The following is a 26909-nucleotide window of genomic DNA, read 5'->3' as shown; positions in this document are numbered from 1 at the left end:
ACAAAAAGAAGCTTTGATATGACAGCCGCCATCCCTATCTTCAGTAGATGTTTTAGGAACAGCAATTATCCATGACATGACTGTCACACAAGATGAAAAAGATCATAAGAAAACAAAACAAGTGAAATATTTTAAAGGATTAAAAGCAAAGGCAGATATACACCACGGTTTACTCCTGGAAATGATAACTCAGGCTTCAAATTATCAGCAAAGGCAATAATAGCTCTGCTGAACACAAGTTAGTACAATGTCAGAGGAAATCATCTCCACAGTCCCCTGCAGTACCAGAGGTTTTCATTTACCTCTATGAAATATCTAATAGCTTTTTCATCTCTTCGGTGCACACAGTGTGTTTCAGCGGCGCAATATCTTAAACACAACGAGCTGCATTGTTGAGGAATGACAGCCCATGGGTGTAGGAAGTTATGATCTAAATTACTTTCACCAGCTGGTGTGATAGCTGTGCCTTATGTCTTCATTGTGTGCCACTAAAAATCTAAATCAACCTTATCGCTCACCTCTTCCCCATGAAAACATCCAGAGTGATGGAAAAAAACAACAACAACGACAACAACAACACACCCTCGTACTCCTATCTTTGTGAGGACCCTTCATTGACGTAATGCATTCTCTAGCCCCTTACCATTACAGTAACTATCACAACTAAATGCATACACTCAAAGATATTTTTGGTGTATATTGTAAGGTTGATTCATTTTAATGACATATGCTGTTTCTATCCAATTGATTTTAGTAATTCTAACATAAACCAAAAAATACAATTCATGTTATTATATGAAATTTAAAAAAAAACAAGATTAATAGACTATAAGAAATGTAACTACCACAAATATAATTTACATTAATACAGTTATATAATTGCTGTAATAAATGCTATGTGATAATTAAAGTAGTAGTAATAATAAAATAGAGTATGCTATTATGCCATGTATATTGCATTGTACATTACATTTATATTGCACACTATAGTTTACTGCACACTAATGTGCACATTAAGCCCACCAGTAAAAGCTACCGCATATCTGTTCTTTGTGATGCTTTTATTTACCCATAAGTTGCACCAGGACAGAATTTTTCCTGAATATAATGTCTTAAAATAAATGTTTGTGCATTATGAGCAGACTGACTCTTATTTTCTTAGATGCAGTCTTCCCTATTAAGGCACATTTATCAGAATCAACATGCAGGTCTCATTCGTCCTTGGTCACAGTATCCTTGCCTGGTCTAGAGATATGATCTGTTTTGTTGTTTGTGTGTGTGTGTGTGTGTGTGTGTGTGTGTGTGTGTGTGTGTGTGTGTGTGTGTGTGGTAGCTAGGTGATGCCACAGGCCTGAAACTACTCCAAGATGCCTTGGCAGGACATTGTCTGCCCTGGGAAGCTGAGTTACGGTCGAACAGCCAAGTTCTGGCCTAAGGTCGGCTGTTCAGCTGTAACAGCCTGATATTAAGACCATTATATATTCAAGCATCGAAGATATGATGCACTTCATTCCTAAAAAGGTTTCATAAACTCCTGAAGTATAGCATGTTTTTCAATCTCGCACAATCTTAAATTTAAAAAACCCGAAAGACGTATTATGTGTTAATTTATTGCTACTCTGAATGCTTTGGATGGCTCATGTAAGCTGCACTGTCCTTGAAAATACAGCTTACATTAAAAAAAATACCTTTAACCACATATTAACAGTCTCCATGCACAGAGAAGGACACACTTGTTTTTAATGGGAACACATTCATGTTTTTATTGAGTAAAAGACTGAATACAGCTGGTGTTACAGTTTCTCCCTGTATGTACATCCAAAACGGTGCAGCAGATCTTTTTCAGTGTGCCTGCATGCTCCAGTCGGTCTCTATAGCAACCCGCCTTAGTTACGCAGTTCCCTCTGCTCACCTGTGAGATGCCCAGCTGGGGCTTAATCAACCACTCAGATGTGATAAGGCATATTAGTTCATCAGCAGTTTAGCCATGTGCCTACAGTGTAAAAAATGACTTGAATACTGTCTGGAACGGATATATTACTAAGATTCATTGTATAGGGACAAAATGTTTGCACATGTTTATTCTGCAATAAATACTGAGTATATATATGTATATATAGAACACAATGTCAAATGTACAGGGATATAATTAAAGTGTGAAACTTACAGTGTGCACAAACTGTATCTGGAGTAAGAAAGAGTAAATATTTCTTGTAAGAAGTAGAGACAAAACTGTTTTTATGCATCCTGTGAGTGGGCGAGAGTGAGTACAAAGCTGCTGAACTTAAAGGGGTTGTGCGTGAATTACATATCATGTGTTCTTCCTTCCGATATACAAACCATCCTTTACCAGAGAATATGTACAACTTCCTCTTTCTGCTTGACTGTATCCAAGAGTTTAAAGCTTCCAGTATCAAAACACAATCACATTATATGTCATATTTCAATATATAATATATTGTATACTATTCAGTTTGTAGATTTTTTTTCAAGAGTATAAAACACAGCTGAAGATGGCGATAGAGGATAGGTAGCGTTTATGACGTCAGGATCTGATAGGCCTCACGCCGAGGTTACATGGAGTCGAAGTCTTGGTCGTTGGGCTCGATGACTTCAGGGGTCATGACCCTGCCCATGAAGAGGATGGACCCTGGGGGAGGAAGGGATAGGTTTCACATCAAATCAGCCCGATTTTAGCTTCTTTTCACTGCCTCCCTGTTCATTTTAGGATTGATTTTAAGATTTTACTGATCACTTTTAACTATTTATATGGCACTCCTGGGAATTGAAAATGTCAACCCTGAAGTATTATTGGAGGATATTACAAGACTTTTTGCAAAATGTTTCATTTTTATATTGCAAATCGAGGTCAATTGAGTCATTATAATTATTATATTTATTATAGTCTCTTTCCCACAGCAACCCTAAATAGACAATAACACATCATTTGCATCCATCACCACTTTATCTTTTACCTTTAAACTATTTATCATCTTTTTAGCCTACTTATTACATATGCGTAATGTCTGAATGTCTTTTTTAAAGCACCTTATATATGAGAAGCACACATAAATTTACTTTTTTATTAGAATGACAATAAAGGAAAGCTTGAATCTTGTGTGATTTACTGATTGGTCAGATGCCACAGTGTCACTATCTGTGATGTAGAAAACTATGTGGTTCTATGAGCTGTTATACATGTCCGCTCAAGTTACCAAATATGGATCTTTGTCTGATGAAGGGTTAAAGGTCTTTTAGGTCATGGCTCCTAGCTTTTTAACATAATTACTAACTCAATATGAGCCGACCAGTGTCCTTAGATTCTCGGGTGGCACCCTTCTTACCGTTCCAAAGTCAAAACTAAAAACGGAACAAGATCGGGCTTTCTCCGAGCTGTCCGAGGGGATAAGGCGCGCAGAGTCACTAACTTTTTTAAATCACTTCTTAAAACCCACTTTTATAGATTTTTTTTTGTAGATTCATGTAATGCTGTCTATCTCACCACTCGTTTTTACTTCTTCACTTTTTCCTTTTTTTTCCCTCCTTTTAACTTTTATTTTCTTTGTATCTGAGAATGTTTTGTGATTGTTCATGCTCTGTCTCTTATTGTTTTTCTTTCAATGTAAGAATTGTTTTTAGCTCATGGCATCATTCTCATTGTAATTAACTGCTCTCTGTCGAAGCACTTTGTAAACTACTGTTTTTAAAAGGTGCAATATAAATAAAGTTATTATTATAGACAGTCCGTTTTGAACACATACTGCATGTCAGACACTTATTTACATCCACAGACACACACGTACCTGTCCTCCGGTTCCTAATGACGAAGAAGAACGGGTGATCAGCCATGACCTGTGGGTACAGCACTAGAGTCCTGGTCAGGGCGATCATTCCTAAAAGAGAGAGAAAGAGGGAAACTACAGTTATTTTCTGACAAAAGGGGGCAGTGTTGAGTGAACCTGAAGTTGCATTCACATAAAGATAATGCTACGTACAGTCATGGAAAAAATTATAAGCCCACCCTTTTTCTTCAATTTCTTGTTCATTTCTTTACAAAGTACAGAAATTTAGAAAAGCCTCTGTAACATGGACATATGTAGACTGTAATTTTGTAATATACATGGTAATTGTATTTATGTTTATAATGTTTATAATAGTTATATATATAGTAATTTACAATATACATGTATAGGTATTCACAATGTAATATAAATTGTTTATAGTATATGTATATATATAATTATTTATAATATTTGTATGTGACTATATTGATTATTCATATATGTATGTATATACTGACCTGTTAAGGGGTAGGACTAGATACGTTTTTTCAATTTTTTTCAATTCAATCAATCAATCAATTCTAATGCCTGGTACAACTAACAAACTACATTTGTTTGGACAAATATAATGAACACAACAAAAATACCATAAAAAAGTTTTATTTAAGAGCTGATATCTAGCCATTTTCCATGGTTTTATTGATAATAACCAAAGTAATTTTCAGGACTGTATGTGGAAAGTTATGTTAATTATCAGTGAGATTCCAATGAAGAATATAAGATAAAGTCTACCTGACCCAACGGCTCCTTCTGCCCCCTCCTCGGTCACCTCCAGGTAAGCCTTCTGCACTGCCTTCCCAATGTACAAGTCTTTACCATCTGGTACACACACAGAGTCAAACAGATTATCACTCACACTGCATCAGAAACATATGGAAGAGGATTAGGGACAGGTGGGGGAAAAATAATGAGAGGAGGAAAAAAGTAAAGAGGAAATACAATGTTGAGGAAAAGAAGTTGAAATGTGGAGAATAAAGTCAAGTTTTTGAGTTCGGCAAGACTGCAAGCTACAACCTGATTTTCCTCAATATGTCTAATATATGGCTAAGAAATTCATATAAATTAAAAAAAAAACAGATTTTCCAATACCAAACAATAGTTGTGGTAGCCTACTACAAAGACTAACTCATTTATGTGTTGGGGGATTTTAGTTCTACTACACCTTTAAATATTGTGCTTATTGCTCATTTTATGACATTGATGAAAATCAGGTTGTAGCTTGCAGTCTACCTAACTGCTAGGATAGAAAACAATGTTCCTCTGAAGACTTATTGATACGGGAACAACCAATCTGTGAATATCTTTCCAACTTTACCAAACTCAAAAAGTTGACTTTAATATTGTAATTTCGACTTTTTTCTCGAGATCATATTTCAACCTTATTCTCGTAATTTTGACTTGTTTCTCGAACTGCATAATGAAAAAAATAACAATCCTGAAAAAAGAGGGACCAGGTAATTAGATCTCCATAAAGTTAAATACTGCCGAACAATAGTACACATATTGAGTATGCAGCCTTAAGAATGTGAAGATGGTGTGATGATGTTAATGTTACATTGAGAATGATGCTATCTTAGTCTGTGCATCAGCGAACTTAATCTTTAGAATAAAGCTCATGTAATTAAAGAGACACATATTAATGAATATATACCAGAACATGGGGTAACATCATGCAACTCTATTTGAAAAAAATGTGCAGACTGTAAATCCTTATGTGTTGATATAAACCCTTTGAAAATACCCTCCCTTATCTACCTACCTGCCAGAATAGACAATGTCCTCTGAGTACACGTTGAGCTAGTACAAGATGTGCTGAAGTCCAGTACAGCCTGCAGATTGTGTTTATATAATATAATGTTAGCTCCACCTGGCCAGTAAGAACAAGCTGTTCAGCATGAAGCATGAGACATTTTGTTTACTGAAGTTACATTTTTGTTTATAACGATGTTTTTTGGATAGACCCAGTTGTTCTCTATAAGGCTGTGAAGCGACTCATAAAGTGTAATTATAATTATTTTATTGATATTTATGCTACAGATCCAACATATTTATGTCTCTTTATTTCTCTGCCTCTATGTATATATCTGTCTCTCTCTCTGGATCTATTTTTACCAGATGATGTGACAGCTCTGACCTGCCCACTCAGTGCCAGTTACCTTGGTTACCTGAGAAAGTACTCGGAGGCAACTTCACTGCAGTCAAGAAGCAGAAATATTGAATACACTTTTCATGCCGAACCAGAGAGTTTGTCTCTCTTACCGTTTATGTCTACATGTATAGGTTTTATATAGTAATCTGTGTGTGCACTAAGTGTTACCTGTCATGGCGGAGAGATCGGCATCATTGGTGAAGATGTTCTTTATTCCTAGCTCCTGCAGAGTGCTCCTCAGGTCGATCTTCTGCTCCACTTTGAACCTAAATAATGCAGTCAGAATTATAGAAAGTCAGAAGTCACACGTTACTGGTCAGAAATAGTAACTTATCTTGTGACAAAAGATATTGCTTTAAATCATAACGTAGACATAAAATCCTTTGAGTATCTTACTGTATTTTGTCTTGTTTGCCTGGTACAACTAAAGGTACAATTGTTTGGACAGATATAATAACAACAACAATATCTCATAAGAGTTTAATTTAAGAGCTGATATCTAGACTTGTATAATGTGTTATAATGTACAACAATGCTAAATATTATTTAATAAAGATGTATCTTTGACAAAGTAGCTCTCTGGGTACATTTGCAGAGTGGTGTAAAATCGGTGCACAATCCACATAAAAAAGGTCTATTTTCATTCCTGCTCAAAAAATTAATATATTGGCCACAATATTGGTTATCGATTCATTTCCCCCTCTAAAATCAGTATTGGCATCGGTCCCAAAAATTAGTCTGGCTCTAGTTGTCAAAATATTACTTTTGTGCTTTTAAAGACCATTGTTTTCTTCAATTTCTTGCTCTTCATTTTAATACCTGGTACAACTAAAGGTCCATTTGTTTGGACAAATATAATGATAACAGCAAAAATAGCTCACAAGAGTTTATTAGCTGATATCTACCCATTTTCCACAGTTTTCTTGATAATAACCAATATCATCAGAAAACCATGGAAAATGGCTAGAGGCAGCTATTTTTTTTAGCTTTTTTTTGTTGTTATCATTATAGTTGTCCAAACAAAAGTACCTTTAGTTGAACCAGACATTAAAATGGACAAAATGTTAGAGAAAACAAGGGTGGTCTAATATTTTTTTTTTTTCCATGACTGTATTTGTGGCACTGTGAAAAATCAGTTTTAAGTGCATCAACACTAATACAGGAATCATACAGAGTTCCCATGAGTAAGGAGGACATTTATCAGAGGTGTAAGAAGTACTTATATCTTGTACGATAGCACAGTGGGGTCACACACAGAAGATATTGTATAGCAGCATGTGAGTTTTTGTGTTTGTTGTCTCTTGCCTGGGGAGGTAGACTTCCACCTTCTGCCGTTTGACATTGTTAGCCCACTCCTCCAGCAGTGGTGCTTTGATAATGGGCTCTAGGGAAGCCAGTGGCACCTCCTGCCGAGGGAGAACGATCATCATGGACATGTCCTCCCCTTCATAGGGCATCTCCAGCACCTGGTACACACCGCCAGCTTCCTGGGAGCCATCGCTGAACTCGCCTGGTGGGGAGGAAACAAATGCAGGCATTGAAAGATATCTGCACACACACATGTATGTATTGGTGCCTTCTGTAATGTGTTTGTGAACTTGGCTGCGGAGGAGCATAGATAGATGTGAGCATGTTAAAGCATATTGATCTGCTGTATTGATCACAGCGTGTGTGGTTATTTCCCTGATGCGCTAATTAAAAACCACTCACGCTTAACTTTAAAGGCTTTAGTTACACTTGGGAGTGAAAATGCATTGAATGTATGTAGCTCAGCAGGAAAGACTGTGTTTGTCAGCTCTTAATGCAATCTCCTTTCTTCACAAACATGCCACATTAAAAGTCACTTAAATCACATTTCCTTCCCATTCTGATGCTGATTTGAACTTCAGCAGGTCGTCTTCACCATGTACACACGCCATGAGTCGCTGCCATGTGATTGGCTGATTAGATATTTGTGTTAAGGAGCAGTTGAACAGGTGTACATAATAAAGTGGCCGGTGAGTGTATATATGGCTTGATAAATGGATATCTTCATAGTCTTGAGGTGGATCTTTAATAGACTTGGTCCTCTAATTAAATAAAATCCACAGATTAAAGTGCTAATCAAGAAAAGTCAACAAACATTTACTTAAATTAAGTGAGACAGAGTTTCTTAGTCGGGATGAGATAATCCTTTTATACCCAAAAGAAGTCCAACTAGATTTGGAATCTAAATATAAGATTATCTCACTTATTTAGTTATTTGCAATGTGAGATAGAGATCATAGAGCAATTAACACTGCCAGACTTTATCCCAGTCTTGGCAACCAATTTTCTTTTTGAAGTTGCTTTAAAGCGAAAATTACAACAGAAAGACCTTCATTAGCTTACATGTAGCGTTTTGTGTAGCGGCTGCTCATGCAGAGAGGCGATGTTGCAGCAGAGAGCTGGGTGTGGCTTTCCAAAACATTTTAACCAACATGATTGTGTTTCAAAATGAGAATGCAAACATGCAGACCTCTCCCGAAGGACCTGTCCCTGTTCTGCAGCACGCACATCCACACACAATGCTCACACACACACACACACACACACACGCACACACGCACACGGTTCACACAGATCTTCTTGATCCTGTGCGTGTGAGTCTGTGCACCCTGTGAACGTAGGTGTATTCAAGTGTGCAGTGTCATTACACACATACAGACTGCACCAAAATAACTCTAACACGCCAACTTTAGCAGCAGTGCAGTAAGATTCTGATATAACAGTCTTTGGCAGTACGTCAGACAAAATTGACTAGATGCAGAAAAGACAGACTGGAATCATTCAGATGTGACAGGGTCAGAGCCAACCTGCAGTCTCACAGTCGCGAAAAAACGCCAAATACACCAATATCTGACAGTATGATGCTCCAAGCTCAAACCAGTCAGATTATGACTTTGATAAAATAGCTTTAAAAGTGTATTAGGCCCAACTTCAACAGGAACTTTAACACAACACCAACTCAGACAGTATATTACATGTGCTGTTAGAGTAAATTTAGCATTTATAACAGTAATCCCAAAACATCATCATCAACAGTATTGGACATAAAAAGGTGAAAAAACCCACACAAAAAACAGCATAAAACCAATTTTCCTGTGTAAAATAATGTGGTATAATCTTTTAAAGGTATGTATTTCACAACTCTGTGCTGAATGATTTATGTGTTTTTTGTGTCATATTACCATTTTACAAATTGTAACTGCGTCCTTTAGCAATCTTACAAGATCACCTTCAAGATTGTTTCATTGTATGAGTCAGGTTGCTTTTAGCTGCTCTGCATGTTTGCATGTTTCAGAAAATGGCTAGTGAGTAAGCTTTGCTGTGTTTTGTCTGCTGTTTCCTGTTGCTATGCATGGCATATACACTGTCTTGAGGATGCTTATTTTGTTGCTTTTTCTGCCTTTATGGTGCCTTGTTGTCTTCTGTTTGTAAATTCTATCCATCAAATGAAAATTTGCCAGATTGCTAATAGTGGCTTATTAATAGAAATGCTAATTAATGCGTCTTTAGAAATTAATACATGAAATTAAATAATTTAAATAATTTATTGCACCAAATTTGAAAACATTGCAGTTCATCAAATAAAAATGTCCTGCTTTTTAAAACAGACTTAGTGAGCTGCAGCCTTCTATAAAATACTACAGTTGGTTTCAGTTGTTAAACCTCCTGAATGATTTGTTTTATTTGTTATAGACTAAAATTGTGTTGCAGTACATTTTTTTTATTTCTATTTCTAATACATTTTTCCCAAGTATTTTTATTTTATTTATCTATTTATCATATTTGTATGTTTTTCTATTTCTATTTGATATGAATTTACATTTTTATGTCTTATGTATGTTTGTGTCTTAAAATACAATTATGTACCATTTCAGTTACCAAAATCTGACATATGATGTCATATAATCTAATTAGAAGCAGATATTAATAAAACATCCCCCAGAGCACAGGTGTGTGAAGGGGGGGAGGCAAATGAAATGAAATAAAACACGAGTGGAACGACAGCTCTGTTTGTTCTACCTGCTGTCAGAGTAGATTTAGCCAAACCTAATATAGTACTACATGACTTAACACAGACTGTCACAGTGCCTCTAATATTGTATGACATTTACAAAAAAGCCTTCAAAACATACCACTAAATTAAACAGACATACCAGAGGAGTTTGTGCTAGTGAAGAACATTTTAGCAGCAGAGCTCACTGAGCAGAAAAGAGGAGCCTTTCTTGGGAATAACACTCCAAAAATGAATATTTCAGATCTAAGATTAACATTTTAAATAACCTCAGGAAATATGAGCTGGAATTCAAAGGCTCAGGAAAAAGAGCCACAAGTACAATTCTAAAGGCACGCACGCACAAACACACACAGCTCATCCCTACCATAGTAGAAGTCTCCCTGTTGGTACATCATGAGCGTCTGGACTTCAGAGCCGTCGTCTCTGCTGAAGGAGAAGGTTCTGGTGTTCTCTGGTCTGAACTGGTTTTTCCAGGAGCCCCTGAAGTAGACGGCGTTCACCAGGGTCAGGCGGGTCACGCTGCTGAAGTCTTCGGCTGATAGCAGCTCACGAATCTTACCTGGGGGGAGTGATTTGTTCAGCGTCTATATTAGTTTTCATTGCCCTGAGGACAGCGCTTGCTGTGATGCAGCTTTTGAAGTCATACACAAGTGTAAAGATAGAGATTTGTGCAACTGCCGGCTGTAAATATGTTAACTAAAATGATGTAACTCTATAGTATGCAGGAATTGTAGATGTAATTATGAGTATTATAATCCTCAATCTGTATCTTTGCCTGTCTTTCTCCCTCCAACTCACTTTCAGTATGATTTTCCACCCAGTTGTTGATCTGCTCGGCCACGGCTGCTGATTCGCTGAAGTCGACCGTTTCGACGTCAGCTCGGAAGTACTTCCTCATCAGATGCAAAAATTCAGGGTTAAAGGTGACCCCCTCCTGCAGGAAGAGGCTGTTGGCAAATCGGATCACATAGTGGGTGTCATCGTCCGACAGCGCCTCTGTCAGGTTCTGGAGCAAAGAGAACTCCATGCCTGGAGAACAGAGGGAGGCACACAAACATTCATACTGGAGGTGTGTACAGATCCATAGCGTTTCTCTTAAAGTAATAGAAAATTCTAATTGGTTACAAAAATACAAATAAATACGAAACTGGGGCCTTTACTAAAAGCAGCTGCATAGTATCTGTCATAAGACCACAACCGGAGTAAAACTGACGAGGAAGCTGACAAGCTGAAGCTTGTGTGTAAAATAAGTGGAGTGTATTTAACCCACTGAAACTAAGGTTTCTTTAAAGATTGCCAAAAACAAACTGTTTATTATTGAAAGAAACACTAAAAAATAGACATTATTGTTGAAATTTGAACTTTCCAACAGAACTTGAACGGATCAAGTAACCAAAATGAAACTCAAAATGCAATATTTCTGTCAAAATCACTTTATTCTAGTTGTTTGATTTAAAACATTGGCAAAAATAAACCATTTGAATAACCAGATCCTGTTAAAAGCATTAAATTCTCCGCTCATCTGCACTGTGAATCTGTGAAAATGTGACAAATATTATATTATTATATGATAATATTATATTATTATTATTATTATATTCCAACTTTATGGGTGACCGCGTGGTTTAAAATGCATAGCATGTAGAGGCCCAGTGACACTTGTGGGCACTATAAATAAATTCCAATTCATTCCAATTGTAAAAAAAATTATCGGAGAAATTCAACTTTTTCAATCTTTTTTAATGATTTATGCCACTCTAACTGTGTTATATTGGACAAAAGAGTTGTTCACACATGGCATCTGTTGTTTCATCTTGGACAATATGTATGACCAATTTATGCTTTGCCTAAAAAAATTACTTTTTTTATTACTATTTGGATTTACAATGTATGAAAAAAGACTTGAAAATGAATATTATGTATTCAACCTCATTATACTGTTAGCTAAGTTTTATATTCATAAATGCAAGGTTCTAAAAACCCAACCTGCTTTTTGTGCCTTCAAAAAAGAATTTGAACTTTACTTTAAAACGCTGTCCAACTCCCTCAAACAAAAAGCTGTAAAGACTGTAATTTTGTGTAGATTTAACATATTTACTGAATCTGTGTAAGTATTTAATTATAAATGCATATATATACTTTTTTTTTTTTTAACTGAATTTTTACATTCTTTATCAACCTTGGCTAAACCAACATAAAACCCTGGCTCTGCATATTTTTGTAACTGTTTAAAATGTCTGCCTTGTTTTATGTGTTTTGTATCATTTGTATAATGTAATCTTCAACAACAAAGATGGGGGAAACAAAAACAAAAAAAAAGAGTTCTTCACACTTCTAGCCATAATTGTGCTGTTTCCATTGAGGTGCAGGATTTATATATTTCAGTGAAATACAAGGCCTCAATAAAACAGCAAATCAAAAACATTCTGGAACAGGGTTAATAAATAATATAATATCAAATATGACTTTTTTTTTTTTACAGTGTGCTTGCCAATCAATTCATCTTTCACAATTTGGATCCAACCTGTGTTTTTGTGTGTGTGTGTCTCACCTGGCACCAGGTGGCTGAAGCCTACAGCCTGTCGTATCTCCTCCAGCGAGGCCCCCCTGGCTCCCAGCTCCACCATGCCCAGAGCCACGGCCACGCTCAGCGGGGAGAAAATGATGTTATCCTGATCCCCCGCCGCCTGCAGCCGTTGGTACAGTCTGACCGAGAACTCTGATGTAGTGTCCTCCGGAATGTCCGCCGCCCGGCAACCGTAGCGTGGCAACAGGATGGAGAGGAGGAGGATGAGGGGGGAGAAAACGTCCAGGATCAACATTGCAGCGCGGACCACAGAGAGCTGGAAAGAAGAAAAAAATATGAGAAATTTAATGTGAAAATGGAAAGAGAGAGGGAAGAGATTGGCGAGAAAGAGACAGAGAAGTAGAGAAGGGGGGGGGGTAAGAAACAGGAAATGAGTAATTGGAGAGATGGATGGGGCAGCCAAAAAGGTTTAGAAGTAAGGAAAACAGAGGAGGACGGGAGGAATTGAAGATGAAAGAGGGAAGATGATTTGGGGAGGGATGGAGCCAAAAGAAGAAAGAAGAGGATTGCAGAAAGGGGAGGTGGGGGGAAAGAGAGAGATAAAGGTGGAGAAGATTATTGCATAAGGGAGAAAAAGAGATGAAGGACAAGAGGATTTTGGAAGAGAGGGAGACGGAGATGAAAGCACAGAGAGAAAGGATGCGGGATGACGAAAAGAGAGCAGACAGAGGAGAGAGACGGGAAACATCTGTCAGTCAAACATCCTGCCAATTTAAATTGTGGAAAAGAATCACAAGAAAAACAGCCTGTAACAAAAACAGGTGAACGTATCAATCCAATTAACACTCTATACCTCTAATACAGACTATTAAATATGAAAAAAGTATAAAGAGGTACGGATTAGAGTGAACTTGCATGAAAGGGCAGTAGGTCAGGGAAGAGATAGCATGAAGAAAGGAAAGAAGGGGCAGAAACACAGACACGAGTTAGACGCAGTTGTGCACAGTTGCAGAAATAACAGACAGAAGGAGATGGAGAGAGGAGACGCAGTGAGATAGTATATAAACAACAAGAATGTGTGGTAACTACAGCTGTACTGCTGACTGCAGTCACTATTGCTGTTCAGAGCACATCTGCTAAATGAGCTCATACATATTTTATGGCCATTCTTATCATCTTGAGTTAAATCAGCTTCTTTCCTTCAGAATCTGCTTTGCTCTGTGTGTGTGTGTGTGTGTGTGTGTGTGTGTGTGTTTGAGCCTTTGAATGTGAATGGATGAGTTTCTGTCCGTCTGTACAGAATGACTGATTAGGAAGCGGCCTTTACCTCCCCCCTCATCCTCCATCCTTCCATGCCATCACATTTCTCGCCTTCTTTTTCATCTCCCTCTCGTCCGTATGTTATCTGTCTTCGCCAACCTCCTCCTCCGCTCTCACATCTCTCTACTTTCCCACCTTTTCCCATCTCTTTAACCCTCCCTTTATACCTTTTTAAATGACAAGGAATGTACACGCACACACTGCGCCATCTTTCTGGGGCTGTTGTTACCAGGCAACATTGTTTTCTGCTGCCCAAACAAACAAAAAAAAAAAGACAGAGTCAATGATATATAGCATAATCAGAGAGAGACAGAGAGTAGAGAAAGATATCGAGAGACAGCAATAAAGTGTGAAATAACAAATGGACATTTGTTTTGTTGTTTGTCTCTCTGCTGTGCTGTTGTCATTATACATTTTGTATAAAGGATTCAATTGGCAGTCCCATGCTGCGCTGGAATCTGCTGGCTGCTACTGTATGTGTGGGACGGCAGGTGACTGTGGTCACAATGTACCTGAGTGTCAACAACGACAACAATGGGGAGCAGCCACAGAATTAGCGACCTGTCCTGTCGTGCACTGTCCTTTCCTCTGCTGCGCTGTGGCATGTGACAAACAATGTTCCCTGCAAAACAAAGCCAGTCCAACCTGGACTGGGAGATGCTTTGATGTCACATGGTCTGATGATATTCAATATTTTTTCTTTTTGTCAACTAATTCCATGAAAAATACAACCAACAATGAACTGATCCTAGCATATCCTAGTATATAGCCAAAGCTTATAGACCTCTATTGTTGTCCAAAATATATTAAAATACATCAATAAGCAACACTGTTACACTAGGGGACATGTTCCCATAAACATGCACTGCCCGACCAATATGGGATTTTTGAGACCGATGCTGATTAAAAATGTAATAAGAGAAAAATTCCTCGCTAACCGATATGGTGGCCAATATAGTAATTCTTTGAGCTACAATGAAAATACAGGTGCCTCTGAATAAATTAGAATTTCACAGAAAAGTTTATTTATGTCAGTAATTCAATTCAAAAAGTGGAAATAACACATGATATAGATCCATTACAAACAGAATGAAACATTACATGTCTTAATATCTAATTTCTTCTATGTATAATGATTATGGAATCATTATGGCATTTAATGAAGGTCTTAAATTCTGTATCTTAAAAAAGTATGTTTAATGTGGAGATGTTGGCCTGAAAAGTCTGAAAAGTATGTCCATCTATATGACTCAATACCTGGTTGAGGCTATTTGACTTGAACTACTGGAAATAGACTCTTCCATCATATTGTAATGTATTGAGATGCACCTTTAGACCCTTTTTTTATGTGGATTGTGCACAGACATTTTCACCACTCTGCAAATGTACCCAGATGGCTTCTTTCTCAAACATTAAACGTTATTAAATAATATACATCGTCATCCAATTCTATAAATGATAACTGAGGAAATAAAGACTAAATAGGAATAAAATAAATAGCTAAATAAACATAATTACTGTTCAGTGTCAATCAATTGCTGACTATTAAAAAAAATAGCTAAAACCATTTCTAGATTACACCAAGCAACATTTTCTGCATTATACATTGTGTAAAAAAGTTTTCATAACACCACATATTGGAAAGCATATACATCCGATAACATCAGTCAACCGATATATCTGTCGGGGGTTCCAGTATTTCCTTTTTTCAACAACTACATTGTTCAGAATGCACTTTGATAAACCTGGCCACCTAAACACAACACATAAACTGTGGAAAAACTACTCCCATAAAGGAAGAAAGACATTGCGCACAACAACACGTCAATATAACACTAAGGCTGCGTTCAGACTGCAGGCGAATCTGATTCAAATCAGATTCCTACTCAAATCCGATTTTTAGGACTGACTGTCCACACTGTTTTTAGCAAGTGTCCAAATCGGATATGGCTCTGTTCAGACTGGGCCATATTATTGACTGATCTGACAGGTTGCCATAGTAACGGCGTCAGAGCGTCTGAACGCGGCCTATGTAATAATTGAGGCTTATGGATCGGATTATACTTTTTTTTCTTCCGTTAACCGATCCACTGATTTGGCCAATATCAGCCCAATATACTGAATATTGGATGGGCACATCCCTATACACCGCTCTCATGTGGTAAATACTCACTACAGCAGCCGATCTGTGGCTCCCAACAAATGCGCTACGATTTACCTTTAGGAAAGTATTTCTCTTTTTTTCAAAAATAAAATTATTCCTTTGTGAGTTTTCAAAAGAAACAGAGGAGCTTGAGATTGACGGTCATCTTCATTGTTGTTTTATTTCCAAGGCTGTCACGATTCTCCAAATCTACAATTTGATCTGACTTTTAACTTTTCCACAGCCTACAAACTGTAGCTTTTCCGTCAACAAAGAGTTCGTTGCTTACATACCTCACAGGTAAGCCAAACTATTGCCACACTGAGAATTTTCTCAGACTCTCCAGCCATAGCAAATCAAAAAGTGCTGCTGCAGACTTCTGGTGAGCCATGCTTTGTTATTTAAGTGTTTTATTTATTTATTTATTTTTATCTGGACGCATAAAAAAATAATGGGAGAATTGCAGATCCTACTTTTGATTTTGACAATTAAAATGAAAAGCTAATTTCGAACGATTTTCTTCATGTGATTTGTTACTAGTAAGAAACTATTCCTCTACAGTCTTATTCTTAAGTCAGTATCCCCTGCCAGCCCTGCCCCCATTTTACAATGAATTGCATCTAGGTCATAAGATTTAAAGTTTCATTCCTCCTTCTTTTGAAAAACACACACCGCCACACTTCCACTTCCTCTTTATGTCCTTCTAAACTGACAGTCAACATCTCATCTTGTTTGTTCTCCATCTGTAAGTACTCTGACAAACTGCTTTTGACAAGCATGGCACTGACCAAACTGCCAGATGGATTTGCATCAACTTGAGTCATCAAATTGAAATCCATTTCAGTTTACAGAGTTTCTTCACATGGAATGGAGTCCCACGAAACATTGCTGTTCCTGTACCCAAATTTGTGGATTTGTTGAGTTTTGCAAGATACTGCATGAATGCAATACGGTAGTTTTGGTCATATTTAAAAGGATAAGATTATCTTCTTCTCGTCTCTCCTGTTGTTGAATAAAGCTTAAAAAAAAAAGAGTCACTAGAGCAGCAAACGTGTATTAACTTCTTCTGAAAATAGTCCCCAACAAAAACTATTTACACCAGTTTGAGTAACGTTTGCTAAAAATAACAGTGCCCAGCTGACTTAATAAATGATTACATTACAGTTTAAGCTTTACATACCCTCTAGAAAAATAGCAAAAGCAACAAGATATTGGCTTTCTTTGAAGATTTCCAGCGATAGAATATTTGACCCTTGTCATCTGTTCCAGTGTCTTTTCCAAAAAAGAACATTCGAACATGTTTCTGAAACATGACACCGTTACTTCAGAACCATGGACAGCGCTGATTGTTGCTCATTGTCAAGAGATTTGTTTATTGGATTTTAACACTCAAGTTAGTTTGCTACATCGTTAGTTTGGCCGCCACATTATGTAGCTTTTTTGCTCAGCCAAAAAGCAGTTCAGGAATAAGGATGTATATTAGAACATGGCTTTGTAAGAAAAGAAAAAAACACCGTAGCCCAGCAACAGCAAGGTCAGAATGCCCCAAACTGTCCCTCATATTCCTGTTTCATATTATGGAGGAAGGGGAATAGTTTGCATTTTAGCAAAACACACTGTAAAAAAAATCTGAGAAATTTACGGTAAAATACCGGCAGAAAAATACAGCGACAATATACCAGACATAACAGTATGTTTTTGTTGTATGGTGAAAGGTTTTCTACTGTTAATTTATATGTAGACATCAGAAAATCTGTAATTTAGACAGAATAATCACAGTAAAAATGAAAGTTTTGTCGTGTTTGTATGTGTCTACTACATTGATACACACATTTAGATTTTATGGTCTATTACAGTTGCAATTTGACAGTGTTTTAACATCATTTCTACAAATATGTTTTTATATAATGCACCAATACATTCCCATCTGCATGGTGAAAAAAAAGCATAAATATGTAAAGCAGAATGGAAACCTGCATGTGAAGAAATTTTGACTGATGCATTTCTGGTTCTTTTTACAGGAGTTGTTGACAAAAAAATAAAATAAAGCAACAGCAGACTTGTTGTTCAATGTGCCCATTCATTGTGTCCAAAAAGGGAATTGTATTACGACAAATTAAATAAAGTCCTTTGGTAGAAATAACTGTCCTGCTATCTAATGAGTCATTCACTAGCAGAACGGTCAATCAATGTAGCAGGCACACAAGCCTTGGAAACAGCCTTGTTACGTTAATGACGCACAACTTTAAATAGAAAACAGAGAAATGAAATGACACCCGAAGGCATCACCCTGGTGTGATGCAGTTAATAAACTGTTAGTCACGTGTGCTCACCTGCTCTCACATGCCGTGCGTCAGACAGCGATGAGAGAGCGAGAGAGATCCAGAGGGAGTAAGAAAAGGCTGAGGGGAAGGAGGGGGCGGCTGGCAGAGATGTAAATGGAGGTAATGTTCCTGACCTTCTGAGCTGTGGGAGCTGAACTTTTCTAAGACAGACAGCCCTGCTTTCTGTAAGGAAAGACCCAGCCATACAGTTAAGCCAGGGAAAGTAGTGTGGAGCATCATTGTGTGTTCACCTGTGTGTGTCTACGTGCCAGTGTGCATGTGTGAGTGGATAATAACAGCATGGGTGGCTGGCTATTACTTGTAACGGTGACACCATTCTGACCTTTTGAGCTGTGGCACGTTGTCCGCGGCCATTGACGACCATGAGCCCGACTTTGGCACCGATCTACTCAGGTGGGGTTCCCAGGTAAGTTAGGGAAACCCAACACCCGGCTGTAAAATCCTCTCTTGTGACTAAAGAGAACTGAATATGTCAGAAAATATCTTGTGGTTTTAAGTTGCAAGAGTTAAATCCTGACAACTTGATTAATTCCGTGCAATTAAACTCAGTGGCCTTTAAAAGCAGCCTCTAATGTCTCTGTGTAATCCTAATTCTCAGACAGAATAAATCGGCAGTTGACATTTCCACAATTAAAAAGTGACGTCACCCAAATCCACAGCACGTATCTTAATCCTTACTGCCATTTAAACCCAACACCTTGAGACGGCATGCTTCAGAGGCCAGGGGAATTTATTAAACATGGACATCCTCATTCGCGGTTCAAATCCACAGGTGCGCGCACACGCACACACACACACACACACACACACACACACACACACACACACACGCACACACACACACACTTTGAAGTACACATTTCCACAAGCCAAGGTTACCAAGGCAACTGCAAGTGATGGACATTTTTCATTTTGCCAAGCTGACAGAGAGAATTTTTACCCTTTAAAGATATCTTCCTCCTTCCATATAGGCAGATAAACTCTCTTCCCCTTTTTTCACATAAAACTCAGCATTTTCTGTCTAACCCCTCTCTTTGCAAGAACTCTTCACACCAGCTCCAGTTCTGTCACTCAGTGCACCCTCTGACATTGTCTGCTACAAACACATACGCACACACACACACTCCCCAGACACACACGCGGTGCACTGACTGCACTCTGTAATTTTTGCGAAAACAAGGCAAGCTCTCGCTCTTCTTCTTTTCCTCTGGAAGCGATCAGAAACGGAGCTGCAGCAAAGTCCCCCAACAGCATCTCTCCCTCTTTAACCCACTTCTCTGCTCCAGCTCAAATCACTGCACACTGGTTCACTTAGGGCTCTAAGTACACTTCCAAACTGCCAAGCTCATAGGCCGCTTTGCCGAATTCCGTAAAAATGCTAACATCCCATTTCATGAAGGCCTGTCCCTTTTGGGAATAAACTGCAGAGTGATGTCTGTGATTATCTCTTGCCCCTGAAACAGCCTTGAGTTTGTGCGTTGGATGCTCTGGCACAATTTCACCATGAAGATGTTTAACTTATAAGGAGGCTTTGCAGTACAGAGATAATGGAATCTGATTATCAGTCATGAGTTTCAAGTTTTCCTTGAAGGCGCCACAGCGGTTTCTTTCTTTTCTATTGTTCTGTTGGAGTGAAATGCAAGAAGACTCATGAACGCTAACAGTTAAAATGATTCAACCTACATCATTAATCTTAGATCACTCATGTGTCTGAGTGTCTCACTCTTTCCCAGTTTTATTAGCTACCCGTCTCTCACCTATTGCTCACGCGCTGATGTGGAGACTCCCAAAGCGGCGAAGAAGATTTACACAGCGAGGCCGCAGTAAAGCCCACCACTGGGTTGAGCCTTTAACTCTATTGCAGTCTCAGAGAAAGGAAGCACTAAACTCCTGTGGTGGCCGGGGACTTCCATTACTGTGCCCAATAAAGTGGATACAATTCATCAATCAAGTTGTCTGTGCTGCTCTCGACCCTTATTTGCACGTACCATAGCCAAAAGGCAATGGCAACTAAATGGCCAAGTGGTTTTGGTAACATTTTGGGAAAAGGAATGCAACAGTTATACAGTCATGGAAAAAATGATTAGACCATGGTTTTCTTCAATTATTTTTTTTATTTTAATGCTTGGTACAACTAAAGGTACAAATATAATGATAACAACAAAAATAGTTCATATGAGTTTAATTCAAGAGCTGATATCTAGACATTTTCCATGGTTTTCTTGATAATAACTAATATCATTATCAAGAAAACCGTGGAAAATGGCTAGATATCAGCTGTTGAATTAAACTCATATGAGCTATTTTTGTTGTTATCATTATATTTGTCCAAACAAATGTACCTTTAGTTGTACAAGGTATTAAAATGAACAAGAAATTGAAGAGAACAAGGGTGGCCTAATATTTTTTCCATGACTGTATTTGTAGTTTATGTAGTTAATGATTGAGGCCAACTTATTGCTAAACTGATGGGATTTACCTGCGATGTCAAAGCACTCAGAAGGGGATAAATCTATTGTGTAGTTGTAATGGATGACACAATCCATTACAGCAAAAATGATTTTTTAAATTATAAGTAAATTATAATTATGAGCTATTCTGATTAAAAAAAATCCAATACTGTGCCTTTTTGAAGGTACGTTAACTGCCACTTCAACATCATTTCATCGAGGCTATAATATTTTACAATGTGCATATTCATCATTTAAAACAAAATCCTGTGAGGCTGAACATCTTCAAAAGCAGAATGAAACTGCTCCCTCAAAGCAACATATCCTACAACATGCTTACACAGGATATTTCATTTCATTATATTTTTATTATTTTAAATATTAAAAAAATGGACAGTGTCAGCAAGTAAACGTCAGTGATTTACTTATTTAAGTGTGAATCATCTTGAAAAATAAAGCTTAATTTTGCTGTTTTACATTGACATGGCTCTAATTCAGCAGTGAATCATTTAATTATTTACTTTTATACTTTGGCTTTTTCTGCTGTGAGGTGATACAGACACATGACACTCATTGCCCAGTTGGAAAAAAAAAGTTAGAAAACCAATCAAAAAGTAATCAAATGTAATAACTTACATTACTTTGATGACATAATTAAAAGTTACAATGCTTATTATATTCTTAACAGGGAAACTATTCATCTTTAACTATTACATTTCAAACAATGCCAGTTCCAGACAGACTGGACAGTCAGACACTGATATCATCACATAAAGTCTCTCATGCAACTTCAGGATTGGCTCATTTACGAATTTCCATTTGTTAAGTGGCCAATTCAATTAATTTAATTCCCTCATGCATAGGAAATTATAATCAAGTGTGAAATGTGTTAAAGATTACTATTTATTCCATAATTGAAAAGGCAACAAGAGAAGTAATACACAGGGTGGTGGAGAGAAAAACCCTGATTAATTCAACAGCTGAATAACCAGAATTATACAGTATTTCTTTTTACACTACAGTGTCACTGATGGAGCAGGAGCTGGAGACTGACCCAGTCATTGGTAGGCCAGGTTGTATCTGCAAATATTGGTCTGTCACAGACATATCAGTATCTACCAGTATTAGGGTATATTTTGTCTGGTATGTGCCTGTGTGAAAACTTTTTTAACAAAACATATAATACAGCAAACAGTGCTTGGATTGATTTAGGAATGGTGTTATCTATTAATTTCTATTTATTTCATATTAAAATGGTGAGCAAATGGTTGATACCGATCATACTCTACTGATGTTTATTTAGCAAGTTATTTTATTTTATTTCCCAATTTTCATTTCTAAAACTGATTGACAACGTAATATGTTAATGCACATGGTTGCCCATAAAATTGGAATAATTTTGTTTTCAGACACAATCCTCTGTTAATTATGGTTTCATTTTAATTGTGATATGTTGGGAAGAGATTGATTAATACAGTTTTGAGAATATATACACTTTATCTTTCAAAAATGTATCACATTGTCACAATTATTTCATGGAAAGAGGTAAAAAAAATATTTATGGGTGACCGTGTATACAGTCATGGAATTTTTTAGACCACCCTTGTATTCTTCAATTTCTTGCTAATTTTAATGGCTGGTACAACTTGATAATGATTTTGGTTATTATCAACAAAACCATAGAAAATGTCTAGATATCAGCACTTAAATTAAACTCTTATGAGCTAGTTTTGTTGTTATCATTTTATTTGTCCAAACAAATGTACCTTTAGTTGTACCAGTCATTAAAATGAACCAGAAACGGAAGAAAACAAGGGTGGTCTAATTTTTTTCCATGACTGTATATATAAAAATGTTAAATATTCTACTATATCTACTAAATGTTAATCTGTGAAGTATCCTCAGTAGGTTTCAGTCACAACCACAACATATTGAATACATGTGGTTTCTGGTGCTTGAAGTAGGTGTAGCAAAACATCATTACCACTTGTTAAACTTCCAGAAGCAACCCACTGACAAACAAATTCTACCCCTATAGTTTATATCCGTACCAGTGGCAGACAAAATGATCCAACTACAGCCCATCCTCAGCCCAGGACCATAGCTCATTCAGCCCCCTTGTTAGAAAATGACATAACGTGCTATGGAACCTGCCTGAAGTCCCAGGATGCTCACTGTACACTCCACAGAGGGCAAACAGAGGTTAACAACCCTTTATTAATCCCTGCTAACAGAGACACCCAGAGGGAGAGGCAGAGAGAGAGAGAGAGAGATAAAGAGGTATAAAGACAGTTTAATAGACTGAGGGAGAGAAGAAAAAGACGAGCAGAGACCAAAAGAACAACAAAAACAAGAAAGATGTGTTTAGGACATTAGCAAAAGAGAGACAGATAGACGGATACATTAAGTTCACCTAACAGCTGAATAGAGGCAGCTTTCCACGCAGATACCAGCTTTGACTCGGAGCCAATGATATCTAACGACCCCCTGCATAGCATAGCAAGATGGTTGACTGCTCCTCACTCTCTGCCAAGACACACTCAACAGCATCTCTTTTCTTTTTCTATATCAGAAAACACACACACACACACACACACACACACACACACACACACACCAGCAACCACGGCGCTGTGGGAGCGCAGTTAGGAGGTTTGAGCTGTAATTGGATCGGCCTCTATTTGGGGTCAGTGGTAAAAGTGAAAAGACTGGAGGCTTTTTCAAATGGACTAAAGACCGAGGAGACATCGGAGCACAGGAAAGGTCACTATCAAGTAGTCCTGTGGGGGAAACGTGTGCGTTAGTGTGTGTGTTTTTGGGTGTAACAGAGGTAAGAAAGGGAGACGAGGCAGGTGATGATGCTGAATATGAAGTGGTAGCCAGGTGAAGGGGCTGAAAGTGTGAGTGTTAATAAGGGTGTTTGACTCTCTCACAAACTGTGATTACCTGCCAGCGAACAGGTGTGAAAATTGAGAAGAGATTGAGAGAGACAATGATGGTGACAAGTAAGACAATTAGGAGAATAATTCAAAATTCAAATTGATTTTGTGTTTGAGACGAAGAGTTTGAGCGAGGAGGAAAATATGGGTATTACTAAATCACTTCAACCCTTTACTGTCCTCCTCGGAGATCTGTCTCCGTCTCTCATCATCCCTCCTCTGCACTCAGTCCACTCCCCTGTGCCACCAATAAATCGACAGATCGATGCCAGGGTACACGTGCATGCGTTTGTGTGTGTGTGTGTGTGTGTGTGTGTGTGTGTGTGTGTGTGTGTGTGCTTTTGAGCCAGAGTACTGATGTGTGCTGAACAGACACAAAGGTTTAAAAAAGGCTGCAAAATGTTCCTTAAATTTGTACAATCTTGTATAGAGTTCTGAGGAGGAATTCAATATTCACTATTTTCAAAAATTCTAAATGATGAACTGGTAATTTAGCATCTAAATGTATCAGATAATGTTCTATATATGTAGAATGTATCCAATGTTTTTTATGCCAGCGTGTATGTATTTAATGTCAGATATTAACCACACAGTTTGGTGCATTCTTTCAAAATAATTCCAATCTTTTGATTTCCTGTTTCACTCTCTCTAACTCCCTGATATAACTCCTGACCTCTTTCTCTCAGAGCCTCTTTCTACTCTCATCCTCCTATCTGGCCAGGTATAAACTAATCCCTTGTGTCTTTCCTGCAGCAGAATGTACGCAGGACAAACCTGCTGCCTGAGTGTGTGTGGTGGTGCAGGTGTCGGGCCTCGGTGTGTGTAAGTTTGTTTCAAAAGTGAAGGGACAGTGGAATAAATGAAGGACAAGAAAAATGCTGGAATTTAGTTTCACCCACCTTTCTATATCTTTTTAATTATATGCTGTAAATGTAAAATATAATTTAAACTGTCGGGCTACTTTTCAGTGTGTTTGAATTCTATTTCTGGAGGACAAATAAGCAGTTTTTCATGCTGATCTCTGCCAGCCTTTTGTTCTACTGCATTATCAGTAAATTCAAATTCAGTAACCATGGGCATAAATGTATTTCAGGACAAAGACAGATTAAATTAGATTTTTTTTTCTCACTTCATACTGCAGCAAATAGCGGGCTTGATTCAAGCCTGAGATGATGTATCAAGAGTCAACTGCGGTTTATTGCAAATTTCCTCTTATTCTCGCAGCAGAAAACTGAAAGACACATGTCAACACTCCTGCACACACACATGCAGACAGACAAGGTTATGCTTGGCAGTCACACATGATGTGCGTGTGTGTGTGTGTGCAGACCCAGTCAGCTGCTTTTCCCTTCCCTCATTTTGTTTCACTAGGCTGATTTGAAAGACATTTAATTATTGAAATGCAATTAATGCAGCGCTCGGTGGGAATAGGCAGGACACACACACACACACACACACACACACACTAACACCACAGGAGGGCACAGGGAGGAAACAGCAGGCTACATATCAGCAGAGATTAACCAGTAATTTAGATGCATGATGCATATGGATTAATGCATTGAGATTATGACTGAATAGTGAGCTGCCAGAACTATGGGCCTAAATGAGGATTTAGGAGGTCATCATCTTAGTTGCAGGGATAAAGAGATCATAGGTGGATTTAGAGAATGGGACATCATTAATATTGACCATGTGTTTTTCCTCACATGGTACCACTATGAGATTCCTACCTGAGGTGCAAAATATCATCTTTACACCACTAGTTATCATAAGATACATAATACATAATTATATTTTAGCTTTGAATTACAAGATATTATGATTCTCTCTATCAGATTTCTGGATCTGCATGAATTTTCACCAAAACCACCACACACACATACACAGACCAGACCTGCATGAAGGAATAACAAGTGGTGTGTGTGTGTGTGTGTGTGTGTGTGTGTGTGCGTGCGTAAGGGGTGGGGATAGGGTAGGACCAGGCTACTACAATCTGCCTCCTTAATTCACACACATTCACTCACTGCGCCTTTGCCTGTATTTCAAGGACAAGAACCACACTGCAATGCCTGAGCTTGTTTTACAGTGAGAGAAAAAAAAACCCAACAACAACAAAAACAAGCAATGCAATCATATATCACCGAGAAAAAATAAATAGCAGTGGGTGGTGGACACACGGCTTTAATCAATATAGGCTTGGAGAAATATGTTTGGCTCCAATGTGCGTCTCCACCCGCCCCCTTATTAAAAGCCTACACATGTTGATTATAGCATCATAATCCCTTTGTACAATACCAGAACATTTCTCATTACACCAACACATTCCTACACCTTCATACACAAATAATTCTATGGACAAACTCAGAAATAGCTATTCTTTTTTTTTTTTTTTTATCTTGCAAAGGCTAATCAGTTAAGATTTGTTATTATATCATGTCATTCAGGTAATCGGTTAAGGTTTTGTGACTGAACCAGTTGTAGGTTATTGCAGAAAACGGCTCTTACCGATAAACGGCGTTAGGTCGGGTGGATGGATTGATGAATGTGTGCGGTCTCTCTCTGCTGCTCTCCTCCAGCGCCGCAGCTCGCTGCTTGTTCATTTGCCGCAGACCCCGCCCCCTCCACCTCGATTGGTCCAATGAACTTCGACCAAAGAGTATCAACGTGAAATGAGATAATCACCCTCTCCTGCTTCCGTAGTTGCTTAAAGCGAACAATGTATTTCAGGGATGGGCAACTTAATTGCTGGAGGGGGCCACAATTTTTCATCGACACTACCACAGGGCCACATATAGGACCGTGCACAGATATGATGAAACATAATAAACAATATTTAATATGTTTACAATGCAGTACCTTAACATATTTCATGCTCAAATGCATGTATAACAGTATAAATAGGAATGCAAAAGGTTTGGAGCAAATAAAAAATAACCACTTACTGTGATTTCTTTTCTTTCTTTTTTTTAAGTGCAAGAACAGCAGACCGACATTAATTGCAAGAAGTAATTTTGTGCATTTTTACACTGCACTTTAAAGACTTCATGCTCAAATGCATGTAGTTGTACTGAGGGCCACTTAAAGTGAGGGTGCAGGCCTTATGCGGCCCCCGGGCCTCCAGTTGCCCATTCCTGATGTATTTAGCTGTT

At 37.9% G+C, this 26909-nt stretch overlaps 1 protein-coding gene across 1 annotated transcript; it reads right to left on the bottom strand.

The window, feature by feature from the left end:
* Nucleotides 1-1733: 1733 nt before the first annotated feature.
* serpini1 (serpin peptidase inhibitor, clade I (neuroserpin), member 1) lies at nt 1734-26367 on the bottom strand. The gene is made up of 9 exons (XM_059332055.1): nt 26266-26367; nt 12585-12876; nt 10832-11062; nt 10398-10592; nt 7297-7501; nt 6160-6257; nt 4575-4661; nt 3804-3893; nt 1734-2650 (listed from the first exon to the last, which is right to left on the bottom strand). The coding sequence occupies exons 2-9, from the start codon at nt 12853-12855 to the stop codon at nt 2574-2576; spliced, it is 1254 nt and encodes a 417-aa protein (XP_059188038.1). The 5' UTR covers nt 12856-12876; nt 26266-26367; the 3' UTR covers nt 1734-2573.
* Between the last annotated feature and the right edge of the window lie 542 nt (nt 26368-26909).

This window comes from Centropristis striata, chromosome 4 (genome assembly GCF_030273125.1).
Source record: "Centropristis striata isolate RG_2023a ecotype Rhode Island chromosome 4, C.striata_1.0, whole genome shotgun sequence".
In the NCBI taxonomy this organism is placed as follows: domain Eukaryota; kingdom Metazoa; phylum Chordata; class Actinopteri; order Perciformes; family Serranidae; genus Centropristis; species Centropristis striata.
The sequence above is the reverse complement of the archived record's forward strand: the minus strand, read 5'-3'. Positions and strand labels throughout refer to the sequence as shown.

Coding starts and splice junctions, on each gene's coding strand:
- serpini1 (XM_059332055.1), bottom strand. CDS start 12,855: ATGTTGATCCTGGACGTTTTCTCCCCCCTCATCCTCCTCCTCTCCATC. Junction 6,258..7,296: donor GTGGAAGTCTACCTCCCCAG/GCAAGAGACAAC, acceptor TGCATTATTTAG/GTTCAAAGTGGAGCAGAAGA. Junction 3,894..4,574: donor AGAAGGAGCCGTTGGGTCAG/GTAGACTTTATC, acceptor TCTCTCTTTTAG/GAATGATCGCCCTGACCAGG.